Source organism: Vicia villosa, unplaced genomic scaffold (genome assembly GCF_029867415.1).
Source record: "Vicia villosa cultivar HV-30 ecotype Madison, WI unplaced genomic scaffold, Vvil1.0 ctg.000605F_1_1, whole genome shotgun sequence".
NCBI classification, from domain to species: Eukaryota; Viridiplantae; Streptophyta; class Magnoliopsida; order Fabales; family Fabaceae; genus Vicia; species Vicia villosa.
Window position 1 is genome coordinate 1 of NW_026705277.1, and position 24,380 is coordinate 24,380.

Sequence of the window (24,380 nt, forward strand, 5' to 3'; positions counted from 1 at the left end):
TGCATATTTAGCTACGAAACTGCTAAGGATTTTTCGTAGCAAACCCCTCACTACCAAAAATAACGAACAGCACATGGATGCCAATAGGAAAGGCGCAACCCCCTGATTCCACTCGTTTTGGTCACGCGATCTCAATGCCAACCCTGCCTTACCCTAATTTTATCCCTACTGAAAACCCCCAAATCCAAAACAAAACCCTAACTCGGCCTCCCATGGCCGAACATGATTTACGCCCCCAAACTTAAAGAAAATGATTCAGAAACGTCCACAGCAATGACACAAACTCAAACATACAATCAAATTCACATGAACATGCGTATAATATGCTAATCGATTCAGTTTTTAAAACTACATACCTTGGCTATTATGGAGAAATTCTGGGGGTGCTGAAGCTGATAAACGATCCAAACACGTTCCAGATTACTTGAAGAAGCTTTGGAAACCTTTAGTTCTCGATGAAAGCCCCAAATTCTCCAAAACCGAATTCCACTTTTTTATGACTTTTTCGGTTCTTGCAAGTACTTTTCTTCCCAGAATTTTCGTCCTCAACCCTTATGCCTCTCTTTAGTACTTATAGGGGGATCTTTAGGTCAAGAAAAAGAACCAAAATAGCCTTTGAATCCAATCTTGCTTTTTTGAGAAATTTGATTTTCTTACTTGAATGCTAAGCTACTATTTTGGCCAAGATTTGATTTTATTCTTCTTTGATCCCATTACCACGAAATTACATCATGTTTACCATTAATATTGATTGGATTTTGGCCTATACCAATATTTTAACATAATATTTGATTTTACACTTAATTAAATCATAAAAAATGAGATAAAAAATTATATTAAATCAAATAATAGGTTAAATTTCGTGGCCTTTTGTTTTGGGCATGCTAATGACTTGTGGACCAAGTTTGTATTATAAAACCATAGGCCCATTTGCAAAACTTCTCCATTTGAACCCTCTTTTTCCACATTTGGTCCCTAAAAATCTCCTAACTTTGATCAAGCATATTTCACTCAATTTTTTAAGATATGAAGGAGTGCTAGGACTTTTTGGAAACCTCAAGATGTCCTCTATAAGCCACTTTGGAACATATTTTCCATTTAGAGCTTTTATCTTGATCATATCCTCTTTGCAAAAAAACTGCTTTTGGAGACTGCTTAAAAAGGACCTGTAATCTTTTGCCTTGTACCTTCCAAATGAAGCATTTCTAGCCTTGGCTTGTGAGAGACAAAGTTGTAGAGAATCCAATTTCCTTCAAAATAGGCTTTGAGTGGGGAATTTTTGATGTTCCATGTGAAAGTTATGCCCAGTCAAAGTTGGGTTGACTTTCTCCTATAGAAACCCTAATTTGAACTTTTTAGATTGGTTCATCTCTGAGTTTCTATTAATGGAATCATGATCAATTTTGATCAAATGATGGATATACATCCCCATACTTGTTGTTTGACCCATGCTTAGAAGTTTGGCTCATGCCTTGACTTTGATTTTGAATCAGCTGATTGTAGATTTGGAGACTGTTTGAACATGTGACTTTTGGAGTGGTGCCTTGACCTTTGCCCTGGGGTTAGATTAGATCATTATGAGCCATATACCCTTGATTAAGAGCCTCATCTCATTGATCCCTCTTAGAGGAATCTCAAACCCTAGCCTTAGGAGGCTTTTGACTAGGAGTGCATCTTGAATGGAGCCCTATCCTTTGAAACTTTGTGAGTGAAGTAGGTAGGGCAAATTTTGGGGTATGACAGCTGCCCCTGTTCAATATTCTTAAACCTGAAGAGGCGGATAGGCTTGTTTGCCTGTTACGACCTGAAGGTGGAAGATTATTGAACACTGAGAGTACCCTGAAATTTGCTGGTATTGTGGAGTGTGAAAATAGATGTGTTGCTGGAAAACATGGTGCCATATCACTGCCAAGGGACTAACATGATAAGACGTAACGCGTGGGTTACGATTTTGTTGGGTGCCGTTATCACTGCCGTGACAAGACGTAACGCGTGGGTTACGATTTTGTTGGGTGCCGTTATCACTGCCGTGACAAGACGTAACGCGTGGGTTACGATTTTGTTGGGTGCCGTTATCACTGCCGTGACAAGACGTAACGCGTGGGTTACGATTTTTGTTGGGTGCCGTTATCACTGCCGTGACAAGACGTAACGCGTGGGTTACGATTTTTGTTGGGTGCCGTTATCACTGCCGTGACAAGACGTAACGCGTGGGTTACGATTTTTGTTGGGTGCCGTTATCACTGCCGTGACAAGACGTAACGCGTGGGTTACGATTTTTGTTGGGTGCCGTTATCACTGCCGTGACAAGACGTAACGCGTGGGTTACGATTTTTGTTGGGTGCCGTTATCACTGCCGTGACAAGACGTAACGCGTGGGTTACGATTTTTGTTGGGTGCCGTTATCACTGCCGTGACAAGACGTAACGCGTGGGTTACGATTTTTGTTGGGTGCCGTTATCACTGCCGTGACAAGACGTAACGCGTGGGTTACGATTTTTGTTGGGTGCCGTTATCACTACCGTGACAAGACGTAACGCGTGGGTTACGATTTTTGTTTGAATTTGAACTTGAGAGTTGAGTTTGGAGATTGGATTCGAGGGAACCCGAGCCTTTGTCTGTAGAATGATGCTTTGCGAATGTATATGCTTATGATTTGTTGTAAATGTATGCATGCTTATGCAGACAGTACATATGTGAATGTTCATGAGTATGAATATGTATGACGAACTCGATGCTTTATCTCCTGTCACCCATTGGATTTGTTTGGCCTTTGAGCAGCTCCATGGGTCTTATCTTAGATCGCCTGAAGTTAGTATACTGGGGTATTGCGGTGCTTTCGGGACCAGGCTTGTATTGACTACCGGAGATGTCGTAGTTTCATCCCCTTTTAGCTTAGTCTGTTAGTTTGTAAGTTTCTTATTTTAAGTTCAGAGTTTAAAGTTTATAAGAAACAAATTATCCTTTGCACTTGGTGTTGAAATGATGAAAAGATAGATATGAAAAGGAAAGACTTTTATTGATTGTTGCCTTGAATTGGCGAGTGTACATGAGAAAGAAAAATGACAAATAGAAATGATATTAATACTACTATCGCTCTTTTACCATCGAGGGCCCCAGTAATCCTTTGACTTCGGAAGTTAATGATTGCTCGATTTCCTATCCTTTACGAATTGTCTTGGGCTCGTAGTTTGAAGTCTTGCCCCTGCTAGGCATAGTACTTCTTGACTGCATCTGAATTGATCGGATGTGTTAACTCGTCTCCGTCCATGGTGGTAAGGACGAGCGCTCCTCCTGAGAACACTGTTTTTATGACATATGGCCCTTCGTAGTTTGGTGTCCATTTTCCTCGGGCGTCAAGTCGGGGTAGTAGGATTTTCTTGAGAACGAGGTCTCCTTCTTTGTAAGTTCGAGGGCGGACCTTTTTATCGAACGCCTTTTTCATTCGTTTTTGATAGAGCTGCCCGTGGCACAAAGCTGTCAGTCGCTTTTCTTCAATGAGATTAAGCTGATCAAAGCGGGTTTTTACCCATTCCGATTCTTCTAACTTTGTGTCGGCTAGGACTCTTAACGATGGAATCTCCACTTCGATAGGGAGAACTGCTTCCATGCCGTAGACCAAGGAGAAAGGGGTTGCCCCTGTGGATGTACGTACTGAAGTTCTGTAACCGTGCAGGGCGAAGGGAAGCATCTCATGCCAATCTTTGTACGTCTTCACCATTTTCTGTATTATCTTTTTGATATTTTTGTTCGCGGCTTCAACAGCGCCATTCATCTTAGGCCTGTATGGTGAAGAATTGTGGTGTTCAATTTTGAACTCTTCGCATAACTCCTTCATCATGTTGTTGTTCAGGTTCGACCCGTTGTCGGTAATGATTCGACTTGGGATCCCATATCGGCAGATGAGGTTATGCTTGATGAATCGAGTAACCACTTGTCTTGTTACATTAGTGTAGGAAGCAGCTTCGACCCACTTGGTGAAATAGTCAATAGCAACCAATATGAATCGGTGTCCATTAGATGCTTTGGGTTCGATCGTACCTATCATATCAATTCCCCACATTGCAAATGGCCATGGCGAGCTTAGTACGTTCAGTGGATTTGGTGGCACATGAACCTTGTCAGCATATATTTGGCATTTGTGGCATGTCCTTGCATGTTGGAAGCAATCGGCCTCTATTGTTAACCAGTAATAACCAGCTCTTAGTATTTTTCTTGCCATTGAATGTCCATTTGCATGAGTCCCAAAGGTTCCTTCATGGATCTCCTTGATAATCTCCTTGGCCTCACTCTTATCCACACACCTTAGCAACACTGAATCGTAGTTTCGCTTGTACAAGACATCACCATTTAGGAAGAACTTAGATGCCAACCTCCTTAGTGTCTTTTTGTCAATCGTGGAGGCGTTTTCTGGATACACTTGCTTCTCCAAGTATTCCTTGATGTCATGGTACCAAGGTTTGTTATCAGCTTGTTTCTCAATCGTGAGGCAATAGGCTGGTTCTTCAAAGTGTCTGACCGTTATTTGCGGTTCGTGATTAGGCCAGTTTACTTTGAACATGGAGGAGAGTGTTGCCAACGCATCAGCCATCTGGTTTTCTTCCCTCGGGATATGATTGAAAGTGATAATGTCGAACTCAGCCATTAGTTCCAGTATGAGGTCTCGGTATGGGATTAGCTTTGCATCTCGCGTATCCCATTCTTTATTGACTTGGTGGATTACTAATGCTGAATCCCCATATACTTCAAGTAACTTAATCCTCAGATCGATCGCCGCCTCGAGACCCAATATGCATGCTTCATATTCAGCAATGTTGTTGGTACAGTCAAAACACAATCTTGCAGTGAAAGGTATATGACGATTGTCAGGAGATGTCAAGACTGCCCCTATGCCATGTCCTAATGCATTTGAGGCTCCATCGAATGTGAGAGTCCATACCAATCCTGGTTCGGGCCCTTCATCGGGTCCGGGCATTTCATAGTCCCTGACCAGCATGATATCCTCATCAGGGAAGTCGAATTTCATAGACTGATACTCTTCAATGGGCTGGTGAGCTAGATGTTCTGCCAATACACTCCCTTTGATTGCTTTTTGGGTGACGTATTGGATATCATATTCTGACAGTAGCATTTGCCATCTAGCAATTCTTCCCGTGAGAGCCTGTTTCTCGAACACGTATTTCAAAGGATCCATCCTCGATATTAACCATGTGGAATGGTTCAGCATGTACTGCCTTAGACGTTTGGAGGCCCATGCTAGGGCGCAACATGTCTTTTCCAATGGTGAATACCGGGATTCGCAATCAGTGAATTTCTTGCTAAGGTAGTAAATAGCGTGTTCTTTCCTCCCTGTTTCGTCTTGCTGCCCCAGTACGCATCCCATGGACCTGTCGAGGACAGTGAGGTACATGATCAACGGCCTTCCTGACACCGGGGGTACGAGTATTGGTGGTTCTTGTAGATAACGCTTTATAGTTTCGAAAGCTACTTGACAATCGTCATTCCACTTGATTGGTTGATCTTTTCTTAGTAGCTTGAATATGGGTTCACACGTAGCAGTTAAGTGCGAAATGAACCTTGAGATATAATTCAAGCGCCCTAAGAAACCACGAACCTCTTTTTCTGTCTTCGGGACGGGCATTTCTTGTATGGCTTTTACTTTGTCAGGATCTACCTCTATGCCTCGTTGGCTTACTATGAATCCCAGCAACTTTCCTGATCTCACACCAAATGTACACTTGTTTGGGTTCAACCTTAGCTTAAACTTCTTCAAGCGTTCAAACAACTTTTGTAAGTGTGTGAGATGCTCCTCTTCAGTATGGGATTTAGCGATCATGTCATCTACATACACCTCGACTTCCTTGTGTATCATATCATGGAATAGTGTGACCATAGCTCTTTGATATGTTGCCCCGGCGTTTCGCAATCCAAAAGGCATTACCTTGTAACAGAAAGTGCCCCAGGATGTCATGAAGGTGGTCTTCTCCATGTCCTCAGGAGCCATTTTAATCTGGTTATATCCTGAGAATCCGTCCATGAATGAGAACACTGAAGCTTGTGCGGTGTTGTCCACTAGTATGTCTATATGTGGCAGCGGAAAGTCGTCCTTTGGACTTGCCTTATTCAGGTCTCTATAATCAACACACATGCGTACCTTTCCATCTTTCTTAGGTACTGGGACTATATTGGCGATCCACGGCGGATATTCGACTACGGCAAGGAAACCTGCATCAAACTGCTTGAGTACCTCTTCTCGGATCTTGTTATCCATATCGGGTCGGACTCTTCTGCGTTTTTGTCTGACAGGTGTACAGCCCTCTTTGAGTGGTAACCTATGCACGACGATGTCTGTGTCCAGCCCAGGCATATCCCGGTATGACCAAGCGAATATTTCCACATAGTCATGGAGGAGTTTGACCAGTGTTGCTTTTATGCCCTCGTTCAGTGTTGCCCCAATCTTGATTTCCTTGGGTTCTTTGTCGGTGCCCAAGTTTATGATTTCGATTGCCTCTTGAGGAGGGAGCATGCTTTTGGATTCTCTTTCCATTAGCCTTGACAATTCTTCTGGAAGTTCCTCGTCTTCCTCATCTTCTTCCTCAGACTGATTAGCGAGAGCCTCGAATTTATATTGAGTTTCAGCAGTATTATTATCGGTGATGTTAGAAGGTGATCTGCACAAGTTGATTTTTTTGTCTTTTTAGTATGCAATTATGTTTGTGCTTTTGTTTTATGCAAGAAAGTTATTTGTCATTTTGAGAAGGTGAATGCAAGAGCGAGACAGGATTTTGATACCAAACGCAAACGAAAATTTTATTAATAAACTTGGATCTTTGAAAGTAAAATGGGGCCCTTACAAACCAACTCTATGCTTCGGGCGAGGCATGAGCGACATTGTTTTTTATTTTAATAACTTGAAAGGGAAATGAAACACACGACAGAAAAGCAAATTACTTTGAAATGTAAACTATCTCCGGTATCTCCAGGCTTGTCCAATTTTGAAGTTGTTCTCCTGGCCTGATCATTCTGATGAAATTGGACGTTCCCTCCATGCTAGATATCATGGATACGTGCTCATATCCACCTGTGACAAAAGTTTGTGTGATCGGAGGGAACCGTTGCTCTTCCTTTGCAGCCTTCTTTGTGGATTGGTATCCTAACCCCAGACGATCTTTCTTCTCTTGCACTTCTAGGATCTTGCCCCAGCCTTCCATCTGTGTAGCTTGCAGGTCTCTCCAAGAAGTCACCGCCCTTCGAGTCTTCTCAATTGGTAGTGTGACAGCAGTGGCAATCTCAAGCGCTTGGAATGAAGTCTCTAATGCCTTTTCTCCAGCCTCGATATACCGGTACGAGTCTAGATTACTGACGAATATGTCCTCCTCCCCACTGATAGTTACTATAGAGTTTCCATCCACAAATTTCATCTTCTGGTGCAGAGTAGAGGTGACTGCCCCAGCAGCATGGATCCAAGGGCGTCCCAGCAAACATGTATAAGCAGGCTCAATCTCCATCACTTGGAAATTGATGCAGAAGGTACGAGGGCCTATTACCACAGGGAGATCTACCTCTCCAAATACTGGACTTTGCGACCCATCAAAAGCTTTGACCACCAGACGGCTTGGTCTTATTACTAGCCCTTCCAGATCTATCTTGTCTAGGGTAGCTTTTGGCATCACGTTTAACGACGACCCTGTGTCGATCAGCACTCTAGATAGATGAGCTTTCCCACATTGCATGGAGATATGCAGGGCTTTGTTATGTCCTTTCCCTTGTGAGGGCAACTCGTGTTCACTGAAACTCAAACATGCCCCAGCAGTAAGGTTAGCTACCATTCCATCGAATTGGTTTACAGTGATGTCTTTGGTTACGTGAGCAGCACTTAGGATTTTCATCAAAGTGTCTCGATGTTTTTCTGAATGAATTAACAGCGAGAGGAGTGATATCCGGGATGGCGTTTGATGCAGCTGATCCACTACCTTGTAATCACTTTTCTTGATCAGTGCCAAGAACTCTTCAGCATCTTTATTGGTGGTATCCTTGTCAGTGGGTGTGCTACTTTCAGTAGGGACCACAGTAGCTTGGTCGTTTGCTTGTGCTAAGTTCTCCTTTGATTTAGCAGTATTGAATATGCGACCGCTACGCGTCATGCCTCCAGGCCCAACGATGTTTGTCACATCGGTATTAGCATTAGACTCATACTCCCACGGGACTGCTTTCATTTTATCTACAGGGTATGGATCCCTGACTGGGATGATCCTAGTGTGCCCTTGTGTGGGTATCAGCAGTGTGGCTTTGGTGCAAGGGATGATCAATGTCTTCCTTGCCCCTTGCCTTGGTATCATTAATGGTTCATTTCTGTCCAACATGGCTACATACTCTTCCTCAGGATATTCCTTGAACTGAACCACTCCTTGATTCACTAGTCTTTGCAAGGTCGTCTTAAAAGCTTCGTTATGTTCGAGGACGAACCCCTTTGCAAGTAAATACCTCTTAAGGGCATCTATGGGGGAACTCCGTTGTTGAACAAACTCTTGCTCGGTGACTAGCTCGATTGCATTGACTGTGCCATCATGGCGAGGCATGGGGTTCGTCTTTACATTAGGTTTGTCAAAAGCAATTGCTCCTGACTCTATTAGGTCTTGAACCTTGTGACTAAAGGCCCAACATTTTTCCAATGTATGTCCGGGAGAATTGGCGTGAAATGCACATCTCTCATCAGCTTTGAAATTGGGCATACTTTTTCCGGGAATTGGAGGTGGCATTGGTCTGACTTCCACTAACTGCTCATTTAACAGGTATTTCAGTATCTCACTTTTAGAAGTGGGCAGAGGGTCGAACTTCCTCGGAGGGCCTTGGAATCTTGGTCGAGGCGGGTATGTCATAGGAGGTCTAAACTCTTGGTGCACTACTGCATTGGTCTCCCCTTCCTTCTTTTTAGCGAAGGTTGAGGTGGGCCTCTTAGAGTGATAAGAGTTAGATGAAGCTCCTTGTATCTTCCCATCCTTGATTCCGTCCTCAATTCTTTCGCCGATAACCACTAGATCTGAAAATCCCGAGGATACGCTTCCAATCATTTTGTCGTAGTATGGTCCTTGTAGAGTTCTCATGAACATGTCAACTAGCTCTTTTTCCAACAATGGAGGTTGGACTCGAGATGCTAGTTCTCGCCATCTTTGGGCATACTCCTTAAACGACTCTTCCTTTTTCTGAGACAAGTTCTGCAGTTGCATCCGATTGGGAGCCATGTCCAGATTATACTTGTAATGCTTGAGGAACGTATTAGCAAGGTCGTTCCAGCTTCGGATATGTGTCTTTTCCAACTGCATGTACCATTCGACAGATGCCCCACTCAAACTGTCTTGGAAGAAATGCATCATCAGCTTTTGGTCATTGGCATAGGCAGCCATCTTCCTGACGTACATGCGTAAATGACTTCTAGGGCATGTAAGTCCTTTGTATTTTTCAAAGTCGGGCATCTTGAATTTGTGAGGGATAGTCAAATCCGGCACCAAACTCATTTCATAGGTATCCACATCAAAGGCATCATATCCCTCCATTGCTTTCATTCTTTCCTCTAGTGCCTTGATTTGTCCGCTATTTCTAGCAGTCTCCTCAGAATCAGCTTGGGTTTGTTTATGCTGGGACTCCTGGTTTGGCTCGTCCACCTCCCCGTATTGTAAGTCCACATAGTCCTCATCTTTAGGCGGATTGTTAATAGGGATGCGAACGGTACGAGGCGCCCCCTCCTTCTGAGCGGTGGGAATGAATCCCTCATAGGAAGCTTCTCCCTCTTCATGGGCTTTAGTAACCTTCTTTGACGAGTGGGTGTTTGATTTGTGAGGATCAAATCCCTGAACGAATCCTAGCAGTGGATTTCCATCGTTCGGCATTTCCTCATACCGATTCTTTTCTTCCCTAGCTCTATCCTGTTCCTCCTTAATACCCTTCATGAGACTCAACATTTGAGCCATTCCTCCCTTGAGGTCCTCCACATTTCCTTTCAATTGAGTCATCTCTTCTCGAAGGGCGGCTTGATTCTGTTCTAGTTGTTCCATCGCTTTCTTCTTTTGAGATCTTGTCTGGATTAGCGGTGGAGTTGCAATGGTGTGACTGGAGATGAAGATAGTTTCCTTTTAATGTTTTTGTAATTAAATATGACATGCATGATATGAATGTTATGTTTTATGCTATGTTCATGTTTTATCCACATTATTATAGTAAATGTACTTTCTCCTTTTTTTATTCTTTCCTTTCTCTTTTTTTTCTTTTTTTTTTTATATATCTATTTGGTGAATATTATAAGAACAACGAGTAAATGCCAAAAAATAAACACACTTTATTATTAAAAAGGGAAATACCACTTCATTGTTGGTTTACAAATAAAGGGAAAGAAACTGAAATTGAAAGATACTCAAAGAAAATTAGATTGAAAATTCTTAAAGTAAAAGCAACAAGTGAGGAAGAAAAAAAACATAAAACTAAGAACGCCTTTGGATGTTTTCTTGGAACTTGTCCACCATACTTCTACAAAGCTCCATGAATTCTTTGACTACTTCAGGAAGGATGACGGGAGATGATTCTGCTTTCTCCAAACTTTTTGGAATATCTTGAATTAAATCATTACACAAAAAGACTAGTTTGTCATAATCCTCGCGATATTTCTCGTAGTCTTCAAGTAGCTTAGGAACCATGCTTACGTGCTCACTTGCCGCAGAAATAATTGTGTGAAGTCTTTTCCAATGATCTCTTTCATTCAGGGCTGCCTCATGTATTTCTTTTTCCTTTGCGAACACCTCCCTAAGTGACACCATGGCTTGGTATGCTCTATTATACTCCTCGGTGCGCTGTCGGAACGCTTCTTCCACTGTTACTCTCCTTGCACGCTCTTGTTGTCCAACATTTTGAGCTTCTTGAAGGTCATATCTGAGGCCCCTTATTTCTCTTTCTTGGCCCTCAGTCCTATCATTTAAATTAAGGATCATTGTTTCTAGCTCTTTCTCGGTTTCTTCTTTATCATGGGCAATTTCCTCGAAGCGTCTTCTCCACCTTGCAATTTCTAAATCAGCTTGGTCCAATCTCTCATTGTGTGCTGCTAGATCGAAATTAGCACTTAGATACCCTTCAGTTGCACGTTTCCTCTTGCCTCTTTGTCTATCACTTTCCTCCTTCATCGCTTGAAGCTCTTGGTTCTTCTCTTTGAGGTCAAGGCGTAGTTGACTTTTCTCATTAGTAAGTTGATGCAAATCAAGTTCTAATTTCTCTTTCTCCTTTTGGGACGCCTCTAGGGCAGCCCTAATTCCTTCTATCTCTTCGATGGATAAAGGAACAGGATCAGGAGAATCAGGCTTGTAGGCGGGATCCACAACAAAAGGAAGCAGCACTTTCTTAACTCTTTCTTGGACCCATGCGGTGTAAGGTGCTCTTGCAACTACATTCTTTGGCCCAAAGTCTTTTCTTTGAACATGCTTCCAAGCTTGAATTACTTCTTTCCATATTCTTGGTTCAGCCTTCCCATTGTCATGCAATATTAACTCTTTTATCCATTGTTCGGCGGGTTCTTTATCCATGGAATGACCCAATTGGCGAAATGCTAGAATGGGGTTATAATTAATACAACCAAGAGTTCCTATTAATGGTACATTGCTGAATTCTCCACATCTATAAATAATCTTTTCTGAATTTAATTTCTTTGCATACCATAGAATAGAATCTGCTTTTAGAGCCCTTAACTTTTGAGACCAATCGTTCCTACTCAATTCTTTGATAAAGCAACTAGATTTGTAGAGATGAGAAGTCAACCAAGAATATAGCCAATGAACACAACAAAATAGCATTCCTCTTTTCTTTTCATACTTTGTATGGATAGCATAGTAAATATTAGCGAGGATTGTCGGAGTAGGATCTTGTCCATGCACTTTAAAGGAAGTAAAAGCATGAATGGCAGCGGGATCAACATAATCAATATTCTTTGGCAATAAAACCACTCCAAAAATCAGAAGAGCTAATAAATGTCCACAAATGTCCCATTGTTTCTTTTGAGCATACATTGTAGCTTGATTTTCTAAGTAAGATCTCTTGATCCCATGCACATCTCCATCAGTTTTGTAGTTAGTCTTCAATTCCGTAACGGACAACCCTAAAGCTTTTGCCAAATCTGAAAAGTCCACTTCTTTACCCACACCAGTATAGAATTCTTTTTTGATTTTTGAGAACCCTAGCGAAGAATCCATTTCTTCCAAAGTTGGAGCCAACTGAAAGTCTTGAAAGGTGAAACACCTAAGTGGAGGGTCATAAAACTGGGCCAAAGCAGTAATGGCTTCTTCTTGTACTCTCACACCCAGCAAGTCCAAAATATTCCCATAGCGAATCACAAACCTATCCAAAGCACTTGACGGTAATTTTTCCTTGATTATTTTCAGTTTCTTGATATCCGGAGTGGAAACAGTAAAGTGAACAATGGTCTTCTTGGTACTCATCCTTCCTACACATTCACCAAAATAGAATATATTTTACATTTATATTATATATTTTTTTATTTACTATTTTTTTGTGGATAAAACATGATGGAGATGCAAATGATAAATGATGCATGCAATCACAAAAAACATAATAACAAAAAAAAAGAAGATAAAACATATAAAAGAAAACATATAATATTTCAAGAAACCTAAGTTCATAGGTTCGACGTAGGGGGCTCTAGGGAGCCAACCTTTTTATGGGGGTTCTAGAAGGTCTCATGGGGTCGTTCGTAGCCTCCGAGACTCTTTGTCTCTTCGGATTTTAGAACGGCTCATTTTATCCATGAGGTTCGAATTTTTGGGGTAGGTTCTCGGAGAGATCAGCCAAGTATCCAGTCCAGCCCTCAACAAAGTCAAGCCTCGTTTTGGACCTTTCCGAATACTCAACCCACTCCGAGTGGAGTTATCAATGAGACTCGTAGGCGATTCGTGTCCCCATTTGGTCTCAAAGTTAACTCCCACACTTAGGGTTTAACAAAGCATAACAAACCAGCAATGCATGTAATAATAAAACATTTAAAGGCAGATAAACAAATATTTAATCAAAAAAACAAAAAAACAAATAGACAAATAAACAAATAAAATAAAAATAAAAATATTAAAAGGTGCAACCCCCAAACCCTAAAAATGGCAAAAATGCCAACCCTAAAATGCGCCCCAAACCTAAACCTAAAACCCATAGGAGCATAGTATTCACCATTATAGTGTTTCCCCAGCAGAGTCGCCAGCTGTAGCAACCTGCCTAAAAATTAATGTTTAGAGTCGCCACCTATTCTACCAAGGCGAATAGGAAACCTTTGATGGTTTAGAGATTCAGGGTAAGATACCATATTCGGGTTAAGGGAAGGTGTTAGGCACCCAAAACCCTTTCCTAAAGGTTAACATTTCAAAGATTAGGGTTAGGGCAAAGGCAGATGATAATCAGTTATTAGGGTTGACAAAATTAATTATTAAAATGATTAGGGTTTGGAGGTGGGAGACTCGCCTTGTTGCCAAATGCCTACGTATCTCCTTAGGGAGAATCAGAGTCCACGTAGTTCGGGGGACGGGTTGTACGCCCTTAGGGTTTGAAATTTGATTTGATATAGTTTGCCTCAAAGGCTTTTGAAATAGCCTATGATAATGTATGATTCGATGCATACAAGTTTTGGGAAGTGTTTTTTAGGAGTGGGCGTACAACCCTGATTTGGCACAATTAACCGCAATGATCAATAGGTTTGATCACCATAGTTAAAAGATTAATAATTGCATCACTACCAATTTTAATCGATTGATTCGATTATCACTAATAATGAGTTGAAGTATTTTTTAATAATTTTGTAGAATTTTATTTTGTATTGTTACCCCTCGCAATCGATTGATTCGATTAAAAAGAATAACAAATTAAATCGGAGAGAAAAACGGTTAATCATCACAATTAATAAGATAATTGCAACCATTTAACCACATAATAGAAACCAAATTTACTTAATTAAATAACATTTTAATTAAATTGTTGTTAACCATAGCGATTAATCGATTTAATCGGCACGAATAACAAATTGTAATTTAATAATAATATCATATATATTTTCCATTTACAAAATATAATTATTAAACAATTAATTAAACCTTTAATTATATAAAAGAAATAATTACAATTTGAATATATTAATTAAATTAAATTAGTTAACTAGGTTTTGATTCAATATGGTTGCAGTTATGGTGTATGGTATGGGTATGCAACCAGGATTCGTTGGATCTAAATTAATAGAATTCTATGGCTCAGATTTGAGGGTGCATAGTGAGGGTTTGAAGCTGAGGCGCACTGGATCGAGGGTTGAAATTTTAGAAAAATAAATGGGCAAAGGGGAGGCTCGAACCCACGACCTCCCCTTCACTAACGTTTCACATGACCACTGCACCACCCACACACGCGCGTTAAACAACTATCAAAAAATAAACAAAAACAAAACTGGAATACGCAAATAGTAACGCGCGCCAAAATTTGAATTGGCGAACCAGATCATGCCAACGCATCATCACTTACCTCCAGACCTGCAAAACCTGCATATTTAGCTACGAAACTGCTAAGGATTTTTCGTAGCAAACCCCTCACTACCAAAAATAACGAACAGCACATGGATGCCAATAGGAAAGGCGCAACCCCCTGATTCCACTCGTTTTGGTCACGCGATCTCAATGCCAACCCTGCCTTACCCTAATTTTATCCCTACTGAAAACCCCCAAATCCAAAACAAAACCCTAACTCGGCCTCCCATGGCCGAACATGATTTACGCCCCCAAACTTAAAGAAAATGATTCAGAAACGTCCACAGCAATGACACAAACTCAAACATACAATCAAATTCACATGAACATGCGTATAATATGCTAATCGATTCAGTTTTTAAAACTACATACCTTGGCTATTATGGAGAAATTCTGGGGGTGCTGAAGCTGATAAACGATCCAAACACGTTCCAGATTACTTGAAGAAGCTTTGGAAACCTTTAGTTCTCGATGAAAGCCCCCAAATTCTCCAAAAACCGAATTCCACTTTTTTATGACTTTTTCGGTTCTTGCAACTTTTCTTCCCAGAATTTTCGTCCTCAACCCCTATGCCTCTCTTTAGTACTTATAGGGGGATCTTTAGGTCAAGAAAAAGAACCAAAATAGCCTTTGAATCCAATCTTGCTTTTTTTGAGAAATTTGATTTTCTTACTTGAATGCTAAGCTACTATTTTGGCCAAGATTTGATTTTATTCTTCTTTGATCCCATTACCACGAAATTACATCATGTTTACCATTAATATTGATTGGATTTTGGCCTATACCAATATTTTAACATAATATTTGATTTTACACTTAATTAAATCATAAAAAATGAGATAAAAAATTATATTAAATCAAATAATAGGTTAAATTTCGTGGCATTTTGTTTTGGGCATGCTAATGACTTGTGGACCAAGTTTGTATTATAAAACCATAGGCCCATTTGCAAAACTTCTCCATTTGAACCCTCTTTTTCCACATTTGGTCCCTAAAAATCTCCTAACTTTGATCAAGCATATTTCACTCAATTTTTAAGATATGAAGGAGTGCTAGGACTTTTTGGAAACCTCAAGATGTCCTCTATAAGCCACTTTGGAACATATTTTCCATTTGGAGCTTTTATCTTGATCATATCCTCTTTGCAAAAAAACTGCTTTTGGAGACTGCTTAAAAAGGACCTGTAATCTTTTGCCTTGTACCTTCCAAATGAAGCATTTCTAGCCTTGGCTTGTGAGAGACAAAGTTGTAGAGAATCCAATTTCCTTCAAAATAGGCTTTGAGTGGGGAATTTTTGATGTTCCATGTGAAAGTTATGCCCAGTCAAAGTTGGGTTGACTTTCTCCTATAGAAACCCTAATTTGAACTTTTTAGATTGGTTCATCTCTGAGTTTCTATTAATGGAATCATGATCAATTTTGATCAAATGATGGATATACATCCCCATACTTGTTGTTTGACCCATGCTTAGAAGTTTGGCTCATGCCTTGACTTTGATTTTGAATCAGCTGATTGTAGATTTGGAGACTGTTTGAACATGTGACTTTTGGAGTGGTGCCTTGACCTTTGCCCTGGGGTTAGATTAGATCATTATGAGCCATATACCCTTGATTAAGAGCCTCATCTCATTGATCCCTCTTAGAGGAATCTCAAACCCTAGCCTTAGGAGGCTTTTGACTAGGAGTGCATCTTGAATGGAGCCCTATCCTTTGAAACTTTGTGAGTGAAGTAGGTAGGGCAAATTTTGGGGTATGACAATGACGTATCATATGAGAATGACATTTTTATGTGAGAATATGAGAATGAATCTGAACTATTAGATTTTAAAATAAATTATGGATATTAAGTGTCAATATTTTTTTCTCTCTCCTCCATCATTTATTTTAATAATGGAGGAGAGAGAAAAAAAGATTGACATTTAATCTCCACCATTTATTTTAAAATCTAATGGTTCAGATTCATTCTCACATTCTCATATAAATTATCCATCCTCACTAGATATGCATATATATATATATATATATATATATATATATATATATATATATATATATATATATATATATATATATATATTAAATCTGGTGTGGCTATACCCACACCTAGCCTAAACGTACATCCGTCTTAGATTCAAATTAATATGATTTATAACAATTATGGTTTTAGATTTACAAATCCACAAACATATGTGAAAGCTCGCCTGAACTTGTACTCTAATATATTTAATAAGCAAGAGGGAGTTTTGATGTATTAAAGGAATGCATACACGCACTAAAATGTTTTAAATCTCTTCATCTATTTTATATTTCTTCTAAAAATCAATTTTGACAAATGTTTAATCAATTAAGAAGCGATTATAACCAATTAGAAAAACAAAACTTGTAGTTTAGAAAGAGAATATTTGTATTGATTAGACATGATTCATGTATATTGTACATGTCTGCATGAACATGACAACACACATATATTTAGAATATATATTATACACTGATGATATATTAGAAAGAGAATATTTATATTGATTAGGCATAGTTAGTTTCCTATTATGCAATTTGTAATTATTGTATATTATACATGTTCATGATCAATAAAAGACATGGAAATATTTTTCAATATATTTTATATTTTTTCTAAAACCCAATTTTGACAAGTGTTTAATCAATTGAGAAGTAATTCTAACCAATTAGAAAAACAAAACTTGCAATTTAATTGATTAGAGCTTTCTGCTAATCGATTAAGGGGTGAGTTTATCTCCTAATTAATTAGGAAGACAATAAAATGATTATTGAGCGAACTTGAATTAAGGTTTCCTATTTTGGCACAATTTAATCTATTAGTGATGCAACCTAATTGAATAGAGAGTGGTCATACTCATGAATTAGTGCCTTTTTAAAACTAAATTGTTTGTCTTATATAAATGAGTATTGTCCTCCCTTTTAAAGCACATTTTTTAAATATATTGCTCTTCTATCTCAGTCATGCTCCTTCTAAAATCAGTTTTAGTCACTATACATGTCCCTAGTTCCGAGAGAGTGAAAAGCTTACTAAGAGAGTTGTGTAGTTTTGTTGTTGTGTTGAATTTGTATATTTACGAGCTTAGTTCTAATGTACATTTGTAATTGACTTTTAGGTTTTAAGATAAATGTCTGAAAAGCTTGGTGTAAGAAAGGTTGTGGGAATGAACTTGTGTAAAAATTCAAATTGTTGATAATGAAAATCTCAATAGAAAACTCTTGGGGACTAGACTAAGCCGCGTGGTTCAAGGTCGAACTAGTATAATCTCTTTACTTTATGTTGTTTATTTTTCTGCTACTTAATCTTTGGCTTACTCACTTTTTTAAGTCAATCAACTTAAAATTAATCTTCTACAAAAAAAATTAAAAAACCAAATAATACAATTCACCTCCATCATGTGTTTGAAGTCGCATCTAAATCTATTAGACTTTCATAATTAAACTTTTTTCTATTTGACTCATTTTCAATATCATTCAATGTGTACTCAACCATCTCATTCAAAAAGAAAACTCCCAACCAATTTCTTCTTCTCTGCGATGGTTTCCCTATTCTACAAATACTCGTAATAAATGATATTTTGATTTCAAATAAGCATGTACAAAATACATCTTAGTTGAAAGTCACCCAATATAGATAACCCAACCATCTGAAATTTTTAGAGGGCAAATACGTAGAGGAAAAAAAGTTTTCGAAAAACCATATATTTTCAACTCAACTAAAACTCAGTCGTATGCAATTTCTACAAGATAACTCATTTAAAGAAAAGACATTCACTTTCCTATCAGTATTGAGACACCAATTTTACTAAGAATCAAAGTAATTTGTATATTCTCGTATCATTTTTAGTCTCATATAACCTCATGTAATTTTTGTTATAAAAAGTTAAATGTTAAATAATATTATTATGACAAATAAAAGTCCAAATCTTATCACCCTTACCAATTAAATCTGAAACAACACGAAATTCATAATACCATCACTAGAAACATTTACAATTTTGTCAATATATTTATTCCTAAAAACAAACATTTACTCAATTTATTTTATTTTAGGCAAAGGTGGAGAAGGAGATGGTTTGCTAATGTGAGCACCCTTTCTTGCAAAAAAAATTTTGGACTGTGAAATTGGAGAATCCAAATATAGTGAGTCGACATGCTCATAAAAGGATAGCGACAACTTGGTTGAACTATCATTTCGAGTTGGTTTAACCTTCTTCTGAGCTTATTTTGTTTTTACCATTTTCGTAGATGGTGCCATATAAGTGGTTTCTAGATAGGTTTTCGTATACATATGTTCTTTGGTGTACAACTTCATATTATAATTATTTTTCATAATTCTTTCTTCAATTACCTCTCACTCTACCAAAATAGATATATCTTATATATCATCTTTGATTATACTGTCATCATCAAACTAAAGTCCTTTTCAGTGTGTGTTTACCCTAACCATAACTATAGATCTGTTGAGCTTCATCTTTTAGGCTATTATATAAGCACATGAAAAATTGTATATTTTTCTAATTGCACAATTACACTTAGAGCTATCTAGAACAATTTTCTCTGCTCCCATAGTTCATGGTGAATACAATTCAATCTTACACGAGAAATATTTCTAGTCAATTGAGAATATAAAGTCTTGTTTTTGAACTTATATTCTAATATAGTGATACTTTGACAAGAGAATATATGTATATCATTCTTGTGTAGTACATTCATATTATTATTTTCTTCCCAACACTTACACAAATTACCATTATTTTTTGACATATATTTTTTAATTTATCATGAGCAAATTCAACTTTGTTTGTGGTGATGTTTCTAAGGTGTGTAACATGATCAATCCAAGCATTGACTGTTTTCTCTTTCACTTAACATAATATTGTAGTTTCAACATATTCCAAATTTTTTAGAAATTTCACACACATTTCTGAGCTACATGATAAAATTAATATGGGTTCCAATATTTGTTTAAAATTTGGTTTAACCTTTGTAGAAGAATTTATTACATAATTTCAAGCTTCAATTATGAATTCCAATATTTGTTGTAAATTCACAAAATTTTCCATTTTCACCCTTGAATTTTTTGTTTCTTAAAAACAACTTAGTTCTATATTTTGCATTTTTAATTATGTAATACCGACACAATAAAAATATGTTGAAGAAAATATTTTTGCTACGAAATTCTCTAGTGAAATATTGTAATTGGTGACAGTCACATGTGACATATTTGTTGGGTTGAATATAGCCGTAGAATAATCTAGAAAGGGGGCGGAGATTGAGTAGACCTTACTCTATTATAAATTGTTTCAAAAAGTTTTCCAAATTTTGAGTTTTAAAATTGAATGGGAGCGAAAGTCTATAAAGATGCTTTATTGATTAATTGCACGATTTACTCAATGAATAAAAAATACAATGAAGATTAGAGTGATGAAATTACCAACAAACAATATGCCAATTAATCAAATTTAATTCAAAATGAGATGTTTGAATATAATTGTATTAATCAAATGAAAATTTAATAATATAAGTTTGTACATATATAGTCACCAAAGAGAATGCTTAGCAGACATGATATAACAAAGACCTAAGCTTAAACATTAAACAATATGAACGATAAATCAAACAACATAGAATTCTAGAAAGCGATAAATCCCCAAATCATACAATACTATAAAACGTTAAAGAACCTAAGAACCGCTAATACAAAAACACATTTAATGTCGAACGTGAAATGTGTTTGACCTCGGCTATGGAAGCGGGGTAATGAAGGGTGTCGTGAAAAGCTACCCCTTATCACCTCGGATATTAAAATGGTGAGGGGTAAAGTTAACTGCTTGCGAGTTTGATTCCCAACATCAACATTTTTATTATTTTTAGAACTGGATGACGCATCCAATATTAACACTCGGTGTTTTGAAGAACCGAGGTAATAAATCAATGTTCTTGACAACAAGAACAACAATAATGAAGAACAAAAACAACAAGACAACAAGAACAATAGTAACATCAATGAAACAATTCCATTAGGAACCAAATAACCTACAATGTACACATTATTACATCAAATTATGCATAAGAATGAGTGGAAGGAATATCAAATAAGGGAAAAAGAAATTTGAAAAGACAAAGAGATGTAATCATTCAACAGCTCGAGGTAGCTAGTCAATCAGAAGATCTTTCCAACTTCCAAGAGAAGAAAACATGAAGAATTAAAGAAGCAATAATTTGAAGGAAACTTGACATACGTGAAATCTTTTGGATTTTAGACTTTCAAAGATCAGAGAAGACGAAGAATCAGAATAATAAATATAAAAGTGGAAGAACTTCATCTAAAGAAATCAGAGAAGAGGAAGAATCAAAATGAGTACTTCTGCTAAAACTTGATCCAAAGAAATCCGAGAAGAGGAAGAACTAAAACATAAAAATCATAATTTACAGTAAATTATCTTATTGTATTTCCCATATTCATTCTTGTTGTCTTTCCCAGATTTTTAATGCATAGTCTTCGAGGTAGTTTGTACGTTAACCAAGATTTCTTCTTATAAAAATAGGCGTTTGCATAACCATCCAAAACACCAAAACCAAAACCTAAAACAACTTAAAGTTATTGTCACAAAATGTGAATAAGAAACGAACTTAGCGAAGAAGCCCAACTACGATCCATAAAATAATGCTTCTCAATAACAACAAGAACAATAGTAATGGAGAACAACAACAACAACAAGAAGAACAAGAACAACACTAATGGAGAACAACAAGAACAAGAACAACACTAATGGAGAACAACAAGAACAACAAGAACAACTGTAATGGAGAACAACAACAAGAATAACAAGAACAACGGTAATGGAAAACAACAAAAACAATAAGAATAACATGAGCAACAATAATGGAGAACAACAACAACAGGAACAACAAGATCAACAATAAGAACAAGAACAACAAGAATAATAATAACATACCATAGAGAAGACTTTTTAGATTAATGGTGAAAGAGTTTTTTCGTTTGCTATGGCTCCTCGGAGAAAAAGTGTTCTTTCGTTGGTTGGAGAAGTAGTGTTTTTTCGTTTGCTATGGCTCCTTGGAGAAAAAGTATTCTTTTGTTGACTGGAGAAGTAGTTTTTTTTCGTTAGGGCTCGAAAATTGATTTAGATAGACACTAAGGGAATAAAAAATATAAAGAGTATTTATCCCGGTTAATCTAAAACACCGAGGTAACTTAGCCGACGTAAAATCTTTAAAACATAAATGTTCCTTTTTGGTTGCAAAAAGAATACAAAATTATGGAGTTTTTATCTCGGTTTTACAGAAAACCGAGGTAAAATATCTGTCGTAAAATCTAAAAAAAATAAAGGCGGCTTTTTGGTTCCATATAAAATATTAAATAACAGAAGGGCTGAGAATCGAACCTCAAACCATGAGCATATATTTATGTCGGTTTTATTTAATCCAAGGTAACAAATTTACTATTATTATTTTTAAATAAAACAAGGCGCTCCGGTCACTTGTACCCGCAGTTTTTTTATTGTACATGGTGAAAGCTTCGTCATTGAAAACGTTATTTGTTGTAGTGAACATGCAAACTATGTAGGAATTAAAAGAGAGATAGAGAGAGTTTTACACTTGGTTCAATGCATCGTCTTCGTATGCACCTAATCCAATCTTCAATGGCGAACCATTGGAAATTCATTAGTCTTCCACTAATTTGAAATTATTACAAGTGTCTTTTGATACAACATAGAATCACAGATAAATTGAAAATTTAAAGCCAATTGCTAAACAACTCATATATGAAGCTTTATTTTCTTTTTTCTAAGTAACAAATATATGAATCTTCACTCGATCTTGATCCAACCACCACTTAAGAACCAAAGGACTCCAATATTTCATCCATAATAATCTTCAATCGATTATATCAAAATTCCCACGTCTGAGTCTTTGAACTCATGGAGGAGATATAAACTCCAAGATTTCTTCCACAACGATCTTCACTCGAACCTATGAAATTCCCTTGGAGAAGAAAGTTTTATTTTTTTCAGTGGATGTCAATCTCCAGAATTCACAAATCTAATCTTATTCTTCAATCTGAAAGCACAAACAAACTTCATAAAAATTATCATAACCCCTTAATGTACATTACAGCTACCATTTAGAGTTGAGCAACCATAACAATGTGTTTTGGATAAAGGTTGAAGATGGAGCTTTATTGAAGAATCTCAAACACAACTTATTTACACTCAAGAAATAAACTCATTACATAATTTTTTTCTTCAAAGATGATTTGAAATAAAGGTTGTATAATTGACAAAACACTTTTCTATTTTTTTTCAAATATTGTGATAAAATATGAAAAATCCTTGCAAATCATAATCATATCTTTAATGTTCCTCTCGAGGATGATCTGAATGAGAGATGTGTATAATAAAGGACGATTTGGATTACCCTTGCAAATCATTATTAGATCAATAATGTATTTTAAAAAATTGATGTTGTCTTTAGTGAGTAAAATCCACACCAATAATAAATATATGTTGTCGACTCTTGCCAAATTACTAGATTTTCTGTTGAGAATCTTCCAGCTAGTGTATCATGTGCATTTCACACTTCATCTGACTGATGTGAAAATGCCTGGCATTAAAGTGGCCTTTAAACAAAGTCTTTGAAATGGATTAATAAATGAAAATTTTTGACACTCCCTTGCTTGATTATGAGGATTAACTACTTCACCTTTATTTTTCAAAGCGAGTACTTCTAGAAAATCTGTATTGGTGAAGGCCACAAATTTACCTCTAAACTAACACAACAACCCAATTCCGTTGATATCTTTTATCATATTATAGTAAAAAGCTTTAACATGATTTGAATTATATTTATTGCTCAAACCCGTGAACGTTTGAAGCTTATGATTTTTAAACACTTGCATAAAACTCATGAATAAAGATACCTCAACTTGTTTAGTCACAAATATTCATGAGCAATGTCCTTGTTGAGAAACATATCGTGAAATCTTTCGTACTCATCTTCAAAGATTAAATGATTCACTTTATGCACGCCCAAAAACGAATTTTGGAATGGAGTAAAGGAGATAGATGAAGGAGTAGACTAATAGCAGATGAATGATTGGGAATAACCACACTCACCCGAGGCCTTTACAAATTACCCCTTCACTTTTAATTAGATTGAAATGATCTATTCTTCTTTTCATTTGTGGAGGAGATGATTCACAAAGAGGACATTTCATTTCTCAGATCTAGAGGGTTTTTCGGTTTTTCATGACAAGGTTAAATAGTTGAGATAAACTTTGATGAATGCTTGATGAACTTGGATGAAAGATTTAAGAGGTTTAGGGTATAGAAAGAAAGAATTCATGCAAACAATGTGAGATACTATGAAAATTTTAAATTAAATATGCAAAAATGAAGGTTGAGATTAGAGGTTCAAAGTTTTTGACGTATGAGATTTGATTTGTGTTGTAAATTCAATGCCAAGAACAAAGTATAAAACAATGGATGAATAAAAAACAAGGAAGAAGAAGAACACAAGAATTGGTTATAACTACTATTCTTTTACTTTCTCTTAGAAAACAAGATTACAAGTTTACAAGAATAACAAATAACCTCTCTCACTCTAAATTAGGATTTGCTGTGTTGCAATGATGAGAGACTAGTATGCTATTTATAATAAAACCTAACATACTAACTAATGGAATTTTTCCACAAGGCCCATTACATAAGCCAACTTAATAAACAAGCTAACTTAACAAATTAGGGTTTAAACACTAAACCTAATTTAACATGCTAACAACCCTAGCATCTTCGAC

The 24,380-nt window shown here is 37.1% G+C and overlaps 1 protein-coding gene across 1 annotated transcript; it reads right to left on the reverse strand.

Annotated features, from left to right (window-relative positions):
• Nucleotides 1-7,067: 7,067 nt before the first annotated feature.
• LOC131629794 (uncharacterized) lies at nt 7,068-8,579 on the reverse strand (the record flags this gene model as incomplete). The annotated part of the gene is made up of 1 exon (XM_058900593.1): nt 7,068-8,579. A coding segment is annotated over exon 1 (1,512 nt), but the record flags the coding sequence as incomplete, so codon positions are not given.
• Nucleotides 8,580-24,380: the final 15,801 nt, after the last annotated feature.